Source organism: Salvelinus fontinalis, chromosome 21, assembly GCF_029448725.1.
Source record: "Salvelinus fontinalis isolate EN_2023a chromosome 21, ASM2944872v1, whole genome shotgun sequence".
NCBI classification, from domain to species: domain Eukaryota; kingdom Metazoa; phylum Chordata; class Actinopteri; order Salmoniformes; family Salmonidae; genus Salvelinus; species Salvelinus fontinalis.
The window spans coordinates 13,365,933-13,384,527 of NC_074685.1; the positions used below are offsets into that span (position 1 = coordinate 13,365,933).

Sequence of the window (18,595 nt, forward strand, 5' to 3'; positions counted from 1 at the left end):
CTTAGTAAGGAGTCAGTGGGAATTTCTTGTCTTGAATGATTCAATCTCAGGAGACCAGAGGAAGTTATGGAGCATCAGTCTGAATGGAGGTGTCCATATGACTGACAGGTGAGGAGTAAAAAAGACATGCAGTAACCTTCTCTGGCCACTAGATGTCTCCGTTGCACCACCAGAGGAGAAGGAGGAACCATGCGGAGTATAGGAGCAGGAGTAAGCTACAGATAACTGCGAAAATAAAGGAAACACCAACATAAAACATCTCAACAGGGCGTTGGGCCACCATGATCCAGAACAGATTCAATGCATCTTGGCATAGATTCTGTGGAACTTGGAGGTATGCGACACCATTCTTCCACAAGAAATTCCATCATTTGATGTTTTGTTGATGTCTCAGTCGCCGTTCCAGAATCTCCCATAAGTGTTCAATTGGGTTGAGATCTGGTGACTGAGACAGCCAATGCATATGGCTAACATAATTTTCATGCTCATCAAACCATTCAGTGACCACTCGAGCCCTATGGGGGCATAGCCATAGTAGCCAAAATAATGACCTGGCCAGCATTTTTATACATGACCCTAAGCATCATGGGATGTTAATTGCTTATTTAACTCAGGAACCACACCTGTGTGGAATAACCTGCTTTCAAAATACTTTGTATCCATCATTTACTCGTGTTTCCATTATTTTGGCAGTTACCTGTATACTTACTATGGCTGTCTCGATTCTTCTATGAGGAAGAGAGATAGGAAACCTGCTTTCTTTATCTTCTATATGGTATGTTTGCTCTCAGCTCATTGAGCCCAAAGGGACAGATATTAATACACATATCAGTCGAGGGCCACCGTAGTGTAGGGACAGTTCGAGTGTTAGTGTGTATGTGTGTGTGTGTATCTGTATTGTGTTAACACAGTTGCTATGCAATTATCTTTGCTGTGGCATTGTGTGCAGTTATCTTTGCTGTGGCATTGTGTGCGTGACTGTGTGAATGTCTCCTGCCCAGATCCCCAGTCACCAACACACAGAGCACAGACAGAGAGAGAAAGTTATAAAAGATATGTGATACCAGTGGTTGGCATATACACTTTCACCTGGCAGCGTGTGTGAGTGTGTGGGCATGCCTGTGTCTGCTTGTGCACATTGTTTTGTGCGTGTGTGTGTGTGTTGGGGGGAGGGGGGGGGTGGGGGGGGGGGGGGTGTAAGGGTGTGGGGGGGGGCGTGTGAGTGTGCGTGTGTGTGTGTGTGTGGGGGGGGGGGGTATTTGTGTGCATCACAGGAGGCTGAAAGGATGATGGCTCATAATAATGGCTGGTATGGCGTGAATGGAATGATATCAAACCATGTGTTTGATACCATTCCATTAATTCCGTTCCAGCCATTACTACGACCTCATCATCCCCAATTAAGGTTCTACCAGCCAACTGTGGTGTGTATAATAGTGAGAGTGTAGGTGTGTGTCTCCCCCATGGTGTTGCTATGGTATTTATGGAGCGAGAGAATATAAATAGAGAGTATAAATAAAGTACTAGTCTGGCACGTCTCTGATGTTTTCTGTCTTTATTTGGAAGGAAAATAAAATAATGAATAATGGATGAGTTATCAAGAGATAAATGAGGAGAGAGCAGAGTGTGGGGCCAGGGGAATGAGAAAGCAAAGAGGGGGGGAGGGGAAGGGGAGGGGAAGAGGGAGCAAAGAGGATGGGAGGATAAGGGGAGGGGAAGAGGGAGGAAAGAGGAGGGGAGGGGAAGGGGAGGGGAAGAGGGAGCAAAGAGGATGGGAGGATAAGGGGAGGGGAGGAGGGAGCAAAGAGGAGGGGAGGATAAGGGGAGGGGAAGAGGGAGCAAAGAGGAGGGGAGGGGAAGGGGAGGGGAAGAGGGAGCAAAGAGGATGGGAGGATAAGGGGAGGGGGAGAGGGAGCAAAAAGGATGGGAGGGGAATGGGAGGGGAATGAGAAAGCAAAGAGGAGGGGAGGGGAAGGGGAGGGGAAGAGGGAGCAAAGAGGATGGGAGGATAAGGGGAGGGGAAGAGGGAGCAAAGAGGATGGGAGGATAAGGGGAGGGGAGGAGGGAGCAAAGAGGAGGGGAGGATAAGGGGAGGGGAAGAGGGAGCAAAGAGGAGGGGAGGGGAAGGGGAGGGGAAGAGGGAGCAAAGAGGATGGGAGGATAAGGGGAGGGGAGGAGGGAGCAAAAAGGATGGGAGGGGAGGGGAGGGGAATGAGAAAGCAAAGAGGAGGGGAAGAGGGAGCAAAGAGGATGGGAGGATAAGGGGAGGGGAGGAGGGAGAAAAGAGGAGGGGAGGATAAGGGGAGGGGAAGAGGGAGCAAAGAGGAGGGGAGGGGAGGGGAGGGGAAGAGGGAGCAAAAAGGATGGGAGGACAAGGGGAGGGGAAGAGGGAGCAAATAGGATGGGAGGATAGGGGGAGGGGAAGAGGGAGGAAAGAGGATGGGAGGATAGGGGGAGGGGAAGAGGGAGCAAAGAGGATTGGAGGATAAGGGGAGGGGAAGAGGGAGCAAAGAGGATGGGAGGATAAGGGGAGGGGAGGAGGGAGCAAAGAGGATGGGAGGATAAGGGGAGGGGAGGAGGGAGCAAAGAGGATGGGAGGATAAGGGGAGGGGAGGAGGGAGCAAAGAGGATGGGAGGATAAGGGGAGGGGAGGAGGAAGCAAAGAGGATGGGAGGATAAGGGGAGGGAGAGAGGGAGCAAAGAGGATGGGAGGATAAGGGGAGGGGAGGAGGGAGCAAAGAGGATGGGAGGATAAGGGGAGGGGAAGAGGGAGCAAAGAGGATGGGAGGATAAGGGGAGGGGAAGAGGGAGCAAAGAGGATGGGAGGATAAGGGGAGGGGAGGAGGGAGCAAAGAGGATGGGAGGATAGGGGAGGGGAGGAGGGAGCAAAGAGGATGGGAGGATAAGGGGAGGGGAGGACGGAGCAAAGAGGATGGGAGGATAAGGGGAGGGGAAGAGGGAGCAAAGAGGATGGGAGGATAAGGGGAGGGGAAGAGGGAGGAAAGAGGATGGGAGGATAAGGGGAGGGGAAGAGGGAGCAAAGAGGATGGGAGAATAAGGGGAGGGGAAGAGGGAGCAAAGAGGATGGGAGAATACGGGGAGGGGAGGAGGGAGCAAAGAGGATGGGAGGATAAGGGGAGGGGAGGAGGGAGCAAAGAGGATGGGAGGATAAGGGGAGGGGAGGAGGGAGCAAAGAGGATGGGAGGATAAGGGGAGGAGGGAGCAAAGAGGATGGGAGGATAAGGGGAGGGGAAGAGGGAGCAAAGAGGATGGGAGGATAAGGGGAGGGGAGGAGGGAGCAAACAGGATAGGATAATACGGGGAGGGGAGTGGGGAGCAAAGAGGATGGGAGGATAAGGGGAGGGGAAGAGGGAGCAAAGTGGATGGGAGGATAAGGGGAGGGGAGGAGGGAGCAAAGTGGATGGGAGGATAAGGGGAGGGGAAGAGGGAGGAAAGAGGATGGGAGGATAAGGGGAGGGGAAAAGGGAGGAAAGAGGATGGGAGGATAAGGGGAGGGGGAGAGGGAGCAAAGAGGATGGGAGGATAAGGGGAGGGGGAGAGGGCGCAAAGAGGATGGGAGAATAAGGGAAGAGGGAGTAAAGAGGAGGGGAGGATAAGGGGAGGAGGAGAGGGAGTATAGAGGAGGGGAGGATAAGGGGAGGGGGAGAGGGCGTAAAGAGGAGGGGAGGTGGAGAGGGAGTAAAGAGGAGGGGAGGGTAATGGGAGGGGGAGAGGGAGCAAAGAGGAGGGGAGGATAAGGGGAGTTGAGAGGGAGTAAAGAGGAGGGGAGGGGGAGAGGGAGCAAAGAGGAGGGGAGGATAAGGGGAGGGGGAGAGGGAGTAAAGAGGAGGGGAGGGTAGGGGGAGGGGGAGAGGGAGTAAAGAGGAGGGGAGGGAGAGAGGGAGTAAAGAGGAGGGGAGGGAGAGAGGGAGTAAAGAGGAGGGGAGGGAGAGAGGGAGTAAAGAGGAGGGGAGGGAGAGAGGGAGTAAAGAGGAGGGGAGGGGAGAGGGAGTAAAGAGGAGGGGAGGGTAGGGGGAGGGGGAGAGGGAGTAAAGAGGAGGGGAGGGAGAGAGGGAGTAAAGAGGAAGGGAGGGAGAGAGGGAGTAAAGAGGAGGGGAGGGAGAGAGGGAGTAAAGAGGAGGGGAGGGGGAGAGGGAGTAAAGAGGATGGGAGGGAGAGAGGGAGTAAAGAGAAGGGGAGGGAGAAAGGGAGTAAAGAGAAGGGGAGGGGGAGAGGGAGTAAAGAGAAGGGGAGGGGGAGAGGGAGTAAAGAGAAGGGGAGGGAGAGAGAGAGTAAAGAGAAGGGGAGGGAGAGAGGGAGTAAAGAGGAGGGGAGGGAGAGAGGGAGTAAAGAGGAGGGGAGGGAGAGAGGGAGTAAAGAGGAGGGGAGGGAGAGAGGGAGTAAAGAGGATGGGAGGGGGAGAGGGAGTAAAGAGAAGGGGAGGGAGAGAGGGAGTAAAGAGGAGGGGAGGGAGAGAGGGAGTAAAGAGAAGGGGAGGGAGAGAGGGAGTAAAGAGGAGGGGAGGGAGAGAGGGAGTAAAGAGAAGGGGAGGGGGAGAGGGAGTAAAGAGAAGGGGAGGGGGAGAGGGAGTAAAGAGAAGGGGAGGGGGAGAGGGAGTAAAGAGAAGGGGAGGGAGAGAGGGAGTAAAGAGAAGGGGAGGGGGAGAGGGAGTAAAGAGAAGGGGAGGGGAGAGGGAGTAAAGAGAAGGGGAGGGGGAGAGGGAGTAAAGAGAAGGGGAGGGGGAGATGGAGGTTAGGTTTCTCTCTCTCTCACCACATGTGAGGAAAGGACCACTGAAATGTATAAAAATATCAGGGACAGAACACACAAAGAGGACAGAGTAACACCCTAACACACACACAAACACATTTACTCTCTCTCACACATACACACACACACAGACACACACACACACACACACACACACACACACACACACACACACACACACACACACACACACACACACACACACACACACACACACACACACACACACACACACACACACACACACACACACACACACACACACACACACACACACACACACACACACACACACACACACACACACACAGACACACAGACAGACAGATTTACTCCACAGGCACTGTAATCTGCTCCCAGGAGTCTCTCAGATCTGCAATAATTACATAAGAGAGGGAACAAAAACTAGCAGGTGGCAACAATCTCTCAGACATGATGATCCTGTTTCTCTAAGCCCTGACTCCTCTCTCCATCACTTCATCCCTCTCTCATCCTCCTCTGACCTTATGTGACATTACAGCAAAACAAAGCAACAGAGACAGAGAGGAGATGGGAAGAGGAGAGAGGAGGGGAGAGGAGTGAGGGGAGGAGAGAATAGGAGATGAGGAGAGAGGAGGGGAGAGCAGAGGATAGGATAGGAGATGAGAGAGTAGAGGGGAGGGGAGAGGGGAGGATAGGAGATGAGAGAGTAGAGGGGAGGGGAGAGGGGCGAGGGGAGGAGAGAATAGGATAGGAGATGAGGAGAGAGGAGAGCAGAGGCGAGGCGAGAGGAGAGGGGAGCAGTGGATAGGAGATGAGAGAGGGGAGGGGAGGAGAGAGGAGAGGATAGTAGATGAGAGAGGAGAGGGGAGAGGGGATGAAAGGATAGGAAATGAGAGAGGAGAGGATAGGAGATGAAAGAGGAAAGGATAGGAGAGGATAGGAGATGAGAGAGGAGAGAGGAGGAGAGGATAGGAGATGAGAGAGGAGAGGGGAGGAGATGAAAGAGGAGAGGGGAGGAGAGGATAGGAGAGGATAGGAGATGATAGGAGATGAGAGAGGAGAGGGGAGGATAGGAGATGAGAGAGGAGAGGGGAGGAGATGAAAGAGCAGAGGGGAGGAGAGGATAGGAGAGGATAGGAGATGAGAGAGGAGAGGGGAGGAGAGGATAGGAGATGAGAGAGGAGAGGGTAGGATAGGAGATGAGAGAGGAGAGGGGAGGAGATGAAAGAGGAGAAGCGAGGAGAGGATAGGAGAGGATAGGAGATGAGAGAGGAGAGGGGAGGATAGGAGATGAGATGAGAGAGGAGAGGGGAGGAGATGAAAGAGGAGAGGGGAGGAGAGGATAGGAGAGGATAGGAGATGAGAGAGGAGAGGATAGGAGATGAGAGAGGAGAGGGGAGGAGATGAAAGAGGAGAAGGGAGGAGAGGATAGAAGATGAAAGAGGAGAGCTCAAGTTTCTCTTGACTCATGTTGATCTATTAGTCCTAGAAAGAATAGACAACCACAGAGATACAGGTTGGACTCTTGTATTCAAACACATTTACAGAACATTACTGCCACAGAAATATCAATATGGAAATTATAGTAGGAATCAATGAAGAGGTCATAGGCTACATCTGCTTGAGGCTTGCTACACAGATCAGAGAACAGAAGAAGAGACAGAAAAAAGAGAAAAAGGTTAAAAAAAAATAGAACGTCTGGACTCGTTAGAGAAGTTCGAGAGGGCGATGCTTACAGGTTGTACTATCCACTGATTGGCCATTGGGTCAGAGACATGAATCACCTCACAACATCGCTAACGAGCTCCGGTAACGGTTACACTGGAATCCATTCTGAACAATCATATTCCGGAGCAGACAGAAATAGTTCTCAAAGAAAACATTTCCAGAATGAGAGAAATTATCATTCAGTTCAACAATCAGTTGAATCACAAATCACCGTTTTTGTTTAAAGTGCATTTCAACATGAAAAAACAGCCCTTAAAGCTGCGGTACAGACACACTGAAAAGCACCCCCCCCCACCACCTCCACACACAGACCAGATCCCTTTTCCAGATGTCTTGTAGTCATGTCCAGCACACTGCAGGGTCATTAGATGTCTGTGTTTGTTGTACCTGTAATCTATGTGAGGGTCCCTGTATATATAGTGTGTGATCATTAGTGGGGTCAAACACACTTCGGGTGGTGATTACACACACACACACACACACACACACACACACACACACACACACACACACACACACACACACACACACACACACACACACACACACACACACAACATTCATAAATGCATGATGATAAGTGTTCAAACACACATTAGTTGATGATTTTGTATATTATCACTCATACAGCCCTAACCACCTGTTGTCTATGTTTTGTGAGTGTGTGTGTGTGTGCACGTGTGTGCGCATGTCAAATTGGCCAGCAACATGCATCAGCCTACTAAACACTCCTCTACAACAGCACAGAGTGAGGTATCATGGGGCACCAAGGCAACAGAAAGGAACGTCACATCACAGACAGAAATACATGTAACATCACAGTCACACTGCTAGTTTGCACCTCTTCTTTTCACATGAATACAAATAAATGGAAACAAAAACAGACATAAACCCTGATTTTGTCATCACCTAGCTGTAAAATGGCTGCATGTGTGTCAGTGTGACTATGTGACTGTGTGTCAGTGTGTGACTGTGTGTCAGATTGTGACTGTCTGGCAGTGTGTGACTATGTGTGACTGTGTGTCAGTGTGTGACTGTGTGTCAGATTGTGACTGTGTGTCAGTGTGTGACTGTGTGTCAGTGTCAGATTGTTACAGTGTGTGACTGTGTGTCAGTGTGTGACTGTGTGTCAGATTGTGACTGTGTGTCAGTGTGTGACTGTGTGTCAGTGTCAGATTGTGACTGTGTGTGACTGTGTGTCGGATTATGACTGTGTGTCAGTGTGTGACTGTGTAACAGATTGTGACTGTGTGTCAGTGTCAGATTGTTACTGTGTGTGACTGTGTGTCAGTGTGTGACTGTGTGTCAGTGTCAGATTGTTACTGTGTGTGACTGTGTGTCAGTGTGTGACTGTGTGTCAGTGTCAGATTGTTACTCTGTGTGACTGTGTGTCAGTGTCAGATTGTTACTGTGTGTCAGATTGTTACTGTGTGTCAGATTGTTACTGTGTGTCAGATTGTTACTGTGTGTCAGATTGTTACTGTGTGTCAGATTGTTACTGTGTGTCAGATTGTTACTGTGTGTGTGTGTGTTTAGCCCTTGGAGTTTAGGGTTTAAACAGTATCTTCCTGGCAAGGAAATCATCCAGAGATGTCGAATCAAATTTGTCATGTCGAGTTGCTGTGACGTTTTGGGGCACTAAACACCCTCTCATGGGAGTTGAACAGCTGGTGAGAGCAGTCCTATCTCCTGTATGTGTGTGTGTGTGTTTGCCCGTCTGTGGTGTTTACTCTGTGAAGGTTGTTGGAAGTACATACACTATAATGATATCTAACCTGAACAATGAATTTCAATTCCGGATATCTTATTTAGACATAAGAACATAAACAACAACTCTGATGCCGGGACATTCCCAGCACTTCAATTTAAGCATGTGCCGTTTCTCAGTACCATATTTCTCACCACACTATTTCTAGGTAGTATTTAGGTAATTATTTTTACAGCTGTACAGTCATTTGTCAGAAGACAGTAAGCCCGAGTAAATCCTGCAAGCACAGCGAATGGGAGGGTAATGTCATTTGTAATTTATGAAATTTCTATATTTTTCAGTTTTAGAATGAGTTGCTTATTAGGCTATATATAGATGTGTGCCCGATGCCGCCCCTCATCTCTGATTCTCCGCTGGGCGTGCAATATCAAGTGCGTCTGAAGGCTATTTAGTGCGGTCTCTATTAAATGATCCACAGCCTATAGGCTTTAGGCTACGAAGTGCATGCTCGGGGAAGCACAGAGCACAGTTATGTTTCTAAGATAGCTGCTGAGACGGTGTAAATACAACTAGGCTGCATTACACACTGCAATGGATATTCCAACAATGCTCTGCTCTTGCTGATCCAACATTTTTTAGTGTGCAGCCTAACTAATGGCTGTGCTGTGTATGACTACGCTGTCAGTTTAGGAGAGTCAAAGGCTTCTTCCAAATAGCCTATAGCTTATGTTCTGTTCAGTTTGAGGAGAAGGCACAGGACCGGTCAACTTTGATAGCTTGCTACTACTATAATAGATTTGATTAAAAACTATTTGTTTCTTGCCCATGATGTATTTATCACAGTTATTGACCTCACAAGAGGTAACAATGTACTTTGTGGTGCTGAAACTTGAAGCAGCAGTCGCGTCACAATCAATCGGAAATGGACAGCTCATGGTGCTGAAAGTAGGCAAATTAGAGTAGGAATAATTCATTTCAACAGTCTTCATTTTAATTGGAATTTACTAACAACAAGAGGGCTTTGTGTTGGAGCCTATTTCTTCTAATTTAAGAAATAATAGGTAGGCCTATCGGTTTGACAAATGAAATTAGGCTATAGGCTGCTATATCCATAGATTTTGTCGGTCAATTCCTCCACCCACCATGCACTCTTTAAAAACAGCCAACCTTCATGTCATTGAAGGTGTCACGCCCTGGCCATAGAGAGGCTTTTATTCTCTATTTTGGTTAGGCCAGGGTGTGACTAGGGTGGGCATTCTAGTTTCTTTATTTAGGCAGCCTGTTTTGCCACCTTAGTTGTGTGTAGTTGTCTGTGTTAGTGGCCTGTATAGCCCTAGTCATCTTCACGTTCGTTTCTGTTGTTTCTTGTTTTGTTGGCGACATTCATAATAAAGAGAAATGTACGCTCACCACGCTGCACCTTGGTCCGGTTATTTCCACCCTGACGACAATCGTGACAGAAGAGCTGAGTTAGAACCAAGACTGGAATTGGGGGGGTTATGAGAGGTTATGACATAGTTAGTTTATATAAACTGATCCGATTATATAAAGTAATCTTTAACAACGCTTTATAATGCTTTGGCTAACCTAAAAAGCGTTACATGGGCTTGCTCCTACCTATCTTTCCGATTTGGTCCTGCTGTACATACCTACACGTACGCTACGGTCACAAGACGCAGGCCTCCTAATTGTCCCTAGAATTATTTCTAAGCAAACAGCTGGAGGCAGGGCTTTCTCCTATAGAGCTCCATTTTTATGGAATGATCTGCCTACCCATGTGAGAGACGCAGATACGGTCTCAATCTTTACGTCTTTACTGAAGACTCATCTCTTCAGTGGGTCATATGATTGAATGTGGTCTGGCCCAGGAGTGTGAAGGTGGACGGAAAGGCTCTGGAGCAACGAACCGCCCTTGCTGTCTTTGCCTGGCCGGTTCCCCTCTCTCCACTGGGATTCTCTGCCTCTAACCCTATTCCAGAAGATGACTGGCCACCCCTCATAGCCTGGTTCCTCTCTAGGTTTCTTCCTAGGTTTTGGCCTTTCTAGGGAATTTTTCCTAGCCACCGTGCTTCTACACCTGCATTGCTTGCTGTTTGGGGTTTTAGGCTGGGTTTCTGTACAGCACTGAGATATCAGCTGATGTAAGAAGGGCTATATAAATAAATTTGATTTTGATTTGGTCTGCGATACTAGAAACAAGCTGTAAAATAGCCGAGAAAGACGTGGCAATATCATTGTTTCAATTCTTTGACATTCAGAGGCTGAGCTACAACCTGCTATAGCCAAGGAGACAAAAAATTGACTTTGCTTGGGAAGTAATCTAATTCTGTCACTATCAATTGATTAAGGTATTCACTTTCTGTACAATAGAAGATGTTTAAACCCAGGCAGCTTTTAGGTTAGCACTTGTGTTGAAGACCTTCTCTCATTGTGGTTTCCACTCGGGTGGAAAGGTAGGCCTAACTTTTGAAAATACCATTCTCAGATTCCAAATGAAGTCTCAGATTTAATTATTTGCATACAGGGCCAGTTTTGTTGCAAACAAGACTAACATGATTTGGCATTGGAGAATATGATAAGATGAACACATAGGCCTATCTCTCTGTCCATTATTAGCCTGTCAGATGAACACATAGGCCTATCTCTCTGTCCATTATTAGCCTGTCAGACGAACACATAGGCCTATCTCTCTGTCCATTGTTAGCCTGTCAGATGAACACATAGGCCTATCTCTCTGTCCATTATTAGCCTGTCAGACGAACACATAGGCCTATCTCTCTGTCCATTGTTAGCCTGTCAGATGAACACATAGGCCTATCTCTCTGTCCATTATTAGCCTGTCAGACGAACACATAGGCCTATCTCTCTGTCCATTATTAGCCTGTCAGATGAACACATAGGCCTATCTCTCTGTCCATTATTAGCCTATAATTTTGGTAATTTGTGTGGCATTAAAAAAAGATTCTGCTAATATGTAAAATTATGTAGAATTGCATGAACTGTTTATAAAAGGTATTTTTTTCTTGGACCTGCAAATACAATGATAGATTCATGCAATGCTTTTACTATAAAGGAGATCTTTCCACCTCTACTCTTGTAAAATGTATGTCTGCAAACCCACAACCTTCTGGCCTGCAGCCTTATACGCTATAAAAACCTCTTCGTTGCAATGTAACAAGACAAAAACTGAAAACCTAAAACTGCATATCTAAGGCTCTGGTCTGTCCATGACGTGAGGGTAAAAGGTAGACAGACATGTTCTCTGCTATCCACATGGTTTAATTCTTATTTTGGGTATAGGGGAGGGTCACTTTTTTTTTCAAGCGTTCAGGGAAAAAAAAAATGAACGCTTTTCAAGCGTTCATTTTTATTTCAGAAGTCAGATTATCTCCATGTAACTATTATTATAAATAACGTTCACTCCCTTACATTTAGAATGCTCAGGCAGGACAGAAATATGGTCCAATTCACACACCTACCAATATAACCCATTGCCATCCCTACTGCCTCAGATCTGTCAGACTCACTATACACAAATACTGCATTTATAAATGTCTGTTTTGGAGTGTGCCCATGTCTGTCTGTATAAAAAAAGTAAAGAAAAAACCGTGATGTCTTGTTTGCTTTATAAAATGAATTTGATGTATAGCATTTACTTTTACTTATGACTTTTACTCTTTACTTATGACTTTTACTTTTTACTTTTACTTATGACAAATTAGTTATTTTTCCACCACTGTACTTAAGTACATTTAAAACCAGATACTTACATACTTTTACTCAAGTAGTGTTTTACTTGGTGACTTTCACTTTTACTTGAGTAATTCTCTATTAAGGTATCTTTAGTTTTACTCAAGTATGACCATAGCATACTTTTTCCACCACCGATTTACGGTTGTAACGTTTTTTCATCATTATAACTATCTGTGAACATTTAGACTCTCTTCATACATTCAGATTCCTATATGTTATCCTGAAAGCCCAATCACCATGACATTAAAGAGTATTGGAGCTATGTGAGTATGTGATCTAGGAGTATTGAGCATCAATAGCATGACCAGATAGACTGTAACATAGTCAACATGATGTGACCACCTGTGTATCACTCCTACTTCAGTGGTGAATTCATATATGCACTAGTCTACTGTTGTAGTTCAGCACTCAGGGCCCAGGGTTGTTTCTGAACATACCCTAGCTAACACATTAGTATGTAGCAGCATACATTTTGACACATGATTGGCTCTAGTTAAGCAGGAAACTGCCTGGGGCTAAGAGCCAATCAGGCCTCACTGCCCGGGGGCAGGAGACAATGAGAAGGGGCTGAGGTGATTATATCGTGAACACACAGCTAAGAGGGTCTGCACACACACACACACACACACACACACACACACACACACACACACACACACACACACACACACACACACACACACACACACACACACACACACACACACACCAAAACACAACACACACCACAGCTAATTAGCTAAAGATAATTTCATACACGAGGGATTTGTAATTTTTATTAGGATCCCCATTAGCTAACGCCATAACGCTAGCTTATCTTCCTGGGGTCCAACACCAATTAACAAGACATTACAAACAATAGGGTTGGACCATTAAAACCAGCCAAATTTAAAACAAAAACACTCCATATTTGAAATTACAGATGCACAAAATCAAATGGAAAAAATGGAACACAGAAGAAGAAGAATCTGCCGCAGGAACCACAACGAAAATATACTTTTTAAATATAAAATCAGATATGAGATATATATATATTATTTGGTTTACATCATTTCCACAGTTCTGTACAATCATAAGGTTGATGTGGATTCATGATGAAGATTTACAGTAGGCCAGCTAGACAGTCGGCCACCCACACAGATGTACAGTATATCAGCCAGCCAGATAGCAAACCAGGCAGCCAGCCAGTCAGCCAAACAGACAGATACAGTAAACATTAGACCAGCCAGCCAGACAGCCAACATGCCAGCCAGCCAGTCAGCCACCCAGACAGATATACAGTAGACCAGCCAGCCCCTAAGCCAGCAAGACAGCCAGTAGACCAGACAGCCAATCCAGTCAGCCTGCTCTGTGTGTCTGTGATCTGTCTGCAATGTGTCAGCAGCACCCGGGACTCCCTCTCTCAGCCAGAAACAGCTGTCAGTCACACTCTAGCCCCTGGCTCACTGCTGGACACCCAGCACCAACCTGCACTGCATGGTGTCCTTATTCCTCTCTCTCTCTGTGTCTCGTTCTATGTCTATCGCTCTCTGTCTGTCTCTCTCGCTCGGTCTCAATCTACCTTCCCCTCTCTGTCTCGTTCTCTGTCTCTCGCTCTTTGTCTGTCTCTCAATCTCCCTCTCTCTTTCTCTCTGTCTCTCGGTCTCAATCTAACCCCCCTCTCTATCTCCTCTCTCTCTTTCTGTCTCGTTCTCTATCTCTCTCTCTTTCTCTCTATCTCTCGGTCTCAATCTAACCCCCCTCTCTATCTCTCTCTCTCTTTCTGTCTCGTTCTCTATCTCTCTCTCTTTCTCTCTGTCTCTCGGTCTCAATCTAACCCCCCTCTCGATCTCTCTTTTTCTGTCTCGTTCTCTATCTCTCTCTCTTTCTGTCTCGTTCTCTATCTCTCTCTCTCTGTCTCATTCAATTCCATTCAATTCAATTCACTTTATTGACATGGCAAGTTCATTATTACTTACATTGTCAAAGTATACATATCGAAAAATAAAAATAAAATATATATGTATATACTATATACAAAATATTTATCATTCTCTATCTCTCTCTCTCTCTCTCTCTCTCTCTCTCTCTCTCTGTCTCTTGGTCTCAATCTAACCCCCCCTCTCTATCTCTCTCTCTGACTCTCTCACTCGGTCTCAATCTATCCCCCTTCTCTCTATCTATTCTCACTTCTCTCACTCTTTCTTCTCACTTCTCTCTCTCTCTCTTTCTTCTCACTTCTCTCTCTCTCTCTCAGACAGAAGTATCAGCGTATTTCAGACTAATCTCCGATTGGTGAATAGCTTATAGATTTTTCTACTGTTGTCACAGAGAGAGTGACTGAGAGGAAGGGCTGTCAGTGCCAACAGGGTTATTCTGACGTTAGAGAGACAGCTGTCATATAAGCTTCAAGTTCAATTGCATGCACATCCCTGACAACCTGAAATGGTCCCTTCACACAGACAGCGTGGTGAAACAGTGCCTCTTCAACCTCAGGAGGCTGAAGGAATTTGTCTTGGCCCTTAAGACCTTCACAAACTTCTACAGATACTCCATTGAGAGACACCAGGTAGTCTACCCTGCACTTTAGAGACTGCTGCACTATGTATATAGTCACTGAACGCTGGTCACTTAAAAAATGTTTACATAATGTTTTACACACTTCATATGTATACTGTATTCCTGTCAAGGCTCATTCTACTGTTGTACATACCTTTTCTATTCATACACTGTCCATACTGCCTACACACACCATTTCATATATATATATTTATATACACAGTATATACAGTACCAGTCAAATGGTTGGACACGCCTACTCATTCAAGGCTTTTTCTTAATTTTTACTATTTTCTACATTGCAGAATAATAGTGAAGACATCAACACTTTGAAATAACACATATGGAATCATGTAGTAACCAAAAAAAGTGTTAAACAAATCAAAATAAGTTTTATATTTGAGATTCTTCAAAGTAGCCACCGTTTGCCTTGATGACAGCTTTGCACACTCTTGGTATTCTCTCAACCAGCTCCATGAGGTAGTCACCTGGAATGCATTTCAATTAACAGGTCTGCCTTGTTAAAAGTTAATTTGTGAAATGTATTTCCTTCTTAATGCATTTGAGCCAATCAGTTGTGTTGTGACAAGGTAGGGGTGGTATACTGAAGATAGCCCTATTTGGTAAAAGACCAAATCCATATTATGGCAAGAACAGCTCAAATAAGCAAAGAGAAATGACAGTCCATCATTACTTTAAGACATGAAGGACAGTCAATGCAGAAAATGTCAAGAACTTTGTAAGTTTCTTCAAGTTCAGTCACAAAAACCATTTAACTAGGCAAATCAGTCAAGAACAAATTCTTATTTACAATGCCGGCCTACCCAGGCCAAATCCTAACCCGGACGATGCTGGGCCAATTGTACATCGCCCTATCACGGCCGGTTGTGATATAGCCTGGACTCGAACCAGGGTCTGTAATGACGTCTCTAGCACTGAGATGCAGTGCCCTAGACCGCTGTGCCACTCGGGAGCTTGGAGCTTGGGAACCATCAAGCGCTATGATGAAACTGGCTCTTATGAGGACCGCCACAGGAAAGGAAGATCCAGAGTTACCTCTGCTGCAGAGGATACGTTTGTTAGAGTTACCAGTCTCAGAAATCGGCGATTAACTGCACCTCAGATTGCAGCCGGAATAAATGCTTCAAAGAGTTCAAGTAACAGACACATCTCAGCATCAGCTGTTCAGACGAGACTGTGTGAATCTGGCCTTTATGGTTAAATTGCTGCAAAGAAACCACTACTAAAGGACACCAATAAGAAGAAGAGACTTGCTTTGGCCAAGAAACATGAGCAATGAACATTAGACCGGTGGAAATCTGTCCTTTGGTTTGATGAGTCCAAATTTTAGATTTTTGGTTCCAACCGTAGGTGAACGGATGATCTCAGCATGTGTGGTTATCACGGTGAAGCACGGAAGAGGTGTGATGGTGTTGGGGTCCTTTGCTGGTGCCGCTGTCAGTGATTTATTTAGAATTCAAGGCACACTTAACCAGCATGGCTACCACAGCATTCTGCAGCAATACGCCATCCCATCTGATTTGCGCTTAGTGGGACTATCATTTGTTTTCAACAGGACAATGACCCAAAACACACCTCCAGGCTGTGTAAAGGCTATTTGACCAAGAAGGAGAGTGATGGAGTGCTGGATCAGATGACCTGGTCTCCACAATCACCCGACCTCAACCCAATTGAGATGGTTTGGGATGAGTTGGACCGCAGAGTGAAGGAAAAGCAGCCAACAAGTGCTCAGCATATGTGGGAACTCCTTCAAGACTGTTGGAAAAGCATTCCAGGTGACTGGTTGAGAGAATGCCATGAGTGTGCAAAGCTGTCATCAAGGCAAAGGGTGGCTATTTGAAGAATCTCAAATATAAAATATATTTTTATTTGTTTAACACCCTTTTGGTTACTACATGATTCCATATGTGTTTTTTCATAATTTTGATGTCTTTACTATTATTCTACAATGTAGAAAATAGTAAAAAATAAAGAAAGATCCTTGAATGAGTAGGTGTTCCAAAACTTTTGAACGGCAATGTATATATTCTGAACTTTGACCATGGCTCTGATATTTCTACCTTTCTCTCTTTATTTATTTTAAGGGATTTGTGTCTTTTGTTTTGCATTGTTAGGTATTACTGCACTGAGGGAGTACCAAATATAATCATTTCGCTGCAACTGTGATAACATCTGAAAAATATGTGTATGTGGTTAATCAAATTTGATTTGGATTAGAGCTCAAGGCAGCCCTGAGTTCAGAATTGACTGTCTGACTGACTGACAGTCTGTCCATCTTTCTGACTGGCTTGACAACAGCTTAACACCCCAGGATGATGTCAATCTCTGGTGAAGACAGTTTTTCTGGGGACAAGCTGAATTAGCTCAGAAATACATCATCACCATTGAAACAGAGCCCACGCGTCCCTGGTTCTGTCAGGCTCTCTGCCGCAGTCTCTCCAGAGGTTTGCTACCGAGCGTAGCTGCATGTGTGCAATCTGTCCATGAGCTTCTCTGTCGATTAGCTGTATGGATCTGTTTGTTTGCTTTTAGCGAAGTGCATTCTGTATACTCTGCAGGGCCTGCGATGCTTTGTAGGAATTCAGAAATGGACCGATCTCTATGGAGACTGGGGCCAACCAGCTCTGTCTTTGACTGTCAGTCCAGCTGCTTAGTTCCACTTTCTCTCTCTCTATTAGCGTTAGCTGCTCTCTATTAGTTCTGTCCATTGGGGTGTTCTGTCTGTTAGCTGCTTGCTTGATATGAACTTTACCCTTGTTGTTTACATCCTGTCTGACAGCTGTACACACTACACAATGTCCATTAGCTCTTAGCCATTAGCATTAGCCACTAGCTCTGTCGGCTAGCCGTTAGCTGCATATGCTAACACTGGGCTCAGCCCGTGGCGGCGGCGCGATGCTCATTGACCCTGCCCGGTTCAGCATCGACATCTTGGTGATCCCCTCGCTGCCAACGGTAGAGAGTGGGAAATTCTCGTAGCTCTCTGGCGCCCCCAAACCACAGTGGCAGCGCTGCAGCTGGGCCTTCAACTCCCTCTGGAAGTTACTGTTCAGGAAACCGTACACCTGTGTGTGTGTGTAGACAAAGTTTAAATGCAGAGCACCAGCACCTTAATAATGTTTGTAATGACATTTACATTTCCAACATTTTAATCAATACAGAGTTAAGTTCATTTAAATTCAATTCAGTTAAGTTAAATTAGATTTGATTAAATTTCATTCAATTCCACTCCACCCCTCTCTACCCCACTCAATACTTTCAAGCTTTTCTTGAGGAATTCTCCCAGTCCCTCTCTGTAAATCTTCTGGGAGAGAGGAAGGCAGCTAGCACTTCCACATCACTCAGCTACCCCTCTCACTACCGCTACCCTAACCCTCTGGGAAAGAGAGGAAGGTAACTAGCACTACCACTCTCACTACCGCTACCCTAACCCTCTGGGAAAGACAGGAAGGTAACTACCACTACCACTCTCACTACTGCTCTCAACCTTCCGGACTGTTCGGACAGAGGGAAGACATGAGCAAGAACAAGGACACAGCATCTTGTGTCCTGCTTTTAACCGGGAAACTACAATCAAAACTGGACCAAATGTGGAAAAAAGAGAGCCAACCACAGGTCCAAGACCCTAGAATAGAGATACAAAGGAACAAGCGCCCCTTGCACAAAACAGTCGAGAAAATAACAGAGGTGATACATGGATTCTAAAGCATTTGGAATGTAAACAACTGCAAACAAACTGTAAACAAATTGGTTACTCAGTAGAGAAGCTTCTTAAGAAAAAAAAAATAACTTCATAAGATAGTTCGTAAGTGCAATTCCTCAACAATATCTTAAGATTTAATGATTTTCTTACAAACTTCTCAAATATTCTATTTCGAATCTTCTTAAGATGTTTGTTGCCAGGCAACTGATTTAGCTAGCTATCTAGCTAGCAATGACAATCATGTTAGCATATTTCCTACTGAGATTACTGTTCTAAACATGTTATTGGGTTTAAAATAATCAATACTGAAACTTTCAGATGAAATTTGTGAGTGAATTAAACATGTTCAATTGCTTTCATGAGCGTATTCTCTCACTACCCTGAGTTTAAGA

General features: G+C 45.7%; 1 protein-coding gene across 2 annotated transcripts in view; it reads right to left on the minus strand.

The window, feature by feature from the left end:
* Window positions 1–6,263: 6,263 nt before the first annotated feature.
* The window catches only part of LOC129818229 (neuropeptide Y receptor type 1-like), a 182,059-nt gene continuing 169,727 nt past the window's right edge, over window positions 6,264–18,595 (minus strand). For both annotated transcript variants that reach the window (XM_055873968.1, XM_055873969.1), the window contains one exon: window positions 6,264–17,565. In XM_055873968.1, the coding sequence (XP_055729943.1) occupies window positions 17,350–17,565 (216 nt within the window). In that variant the 3' untranslated portion in view covers window positions 6,264–17,349. The remainder of the gene's footprint in view (window positions 17,566–18,595) is intronic.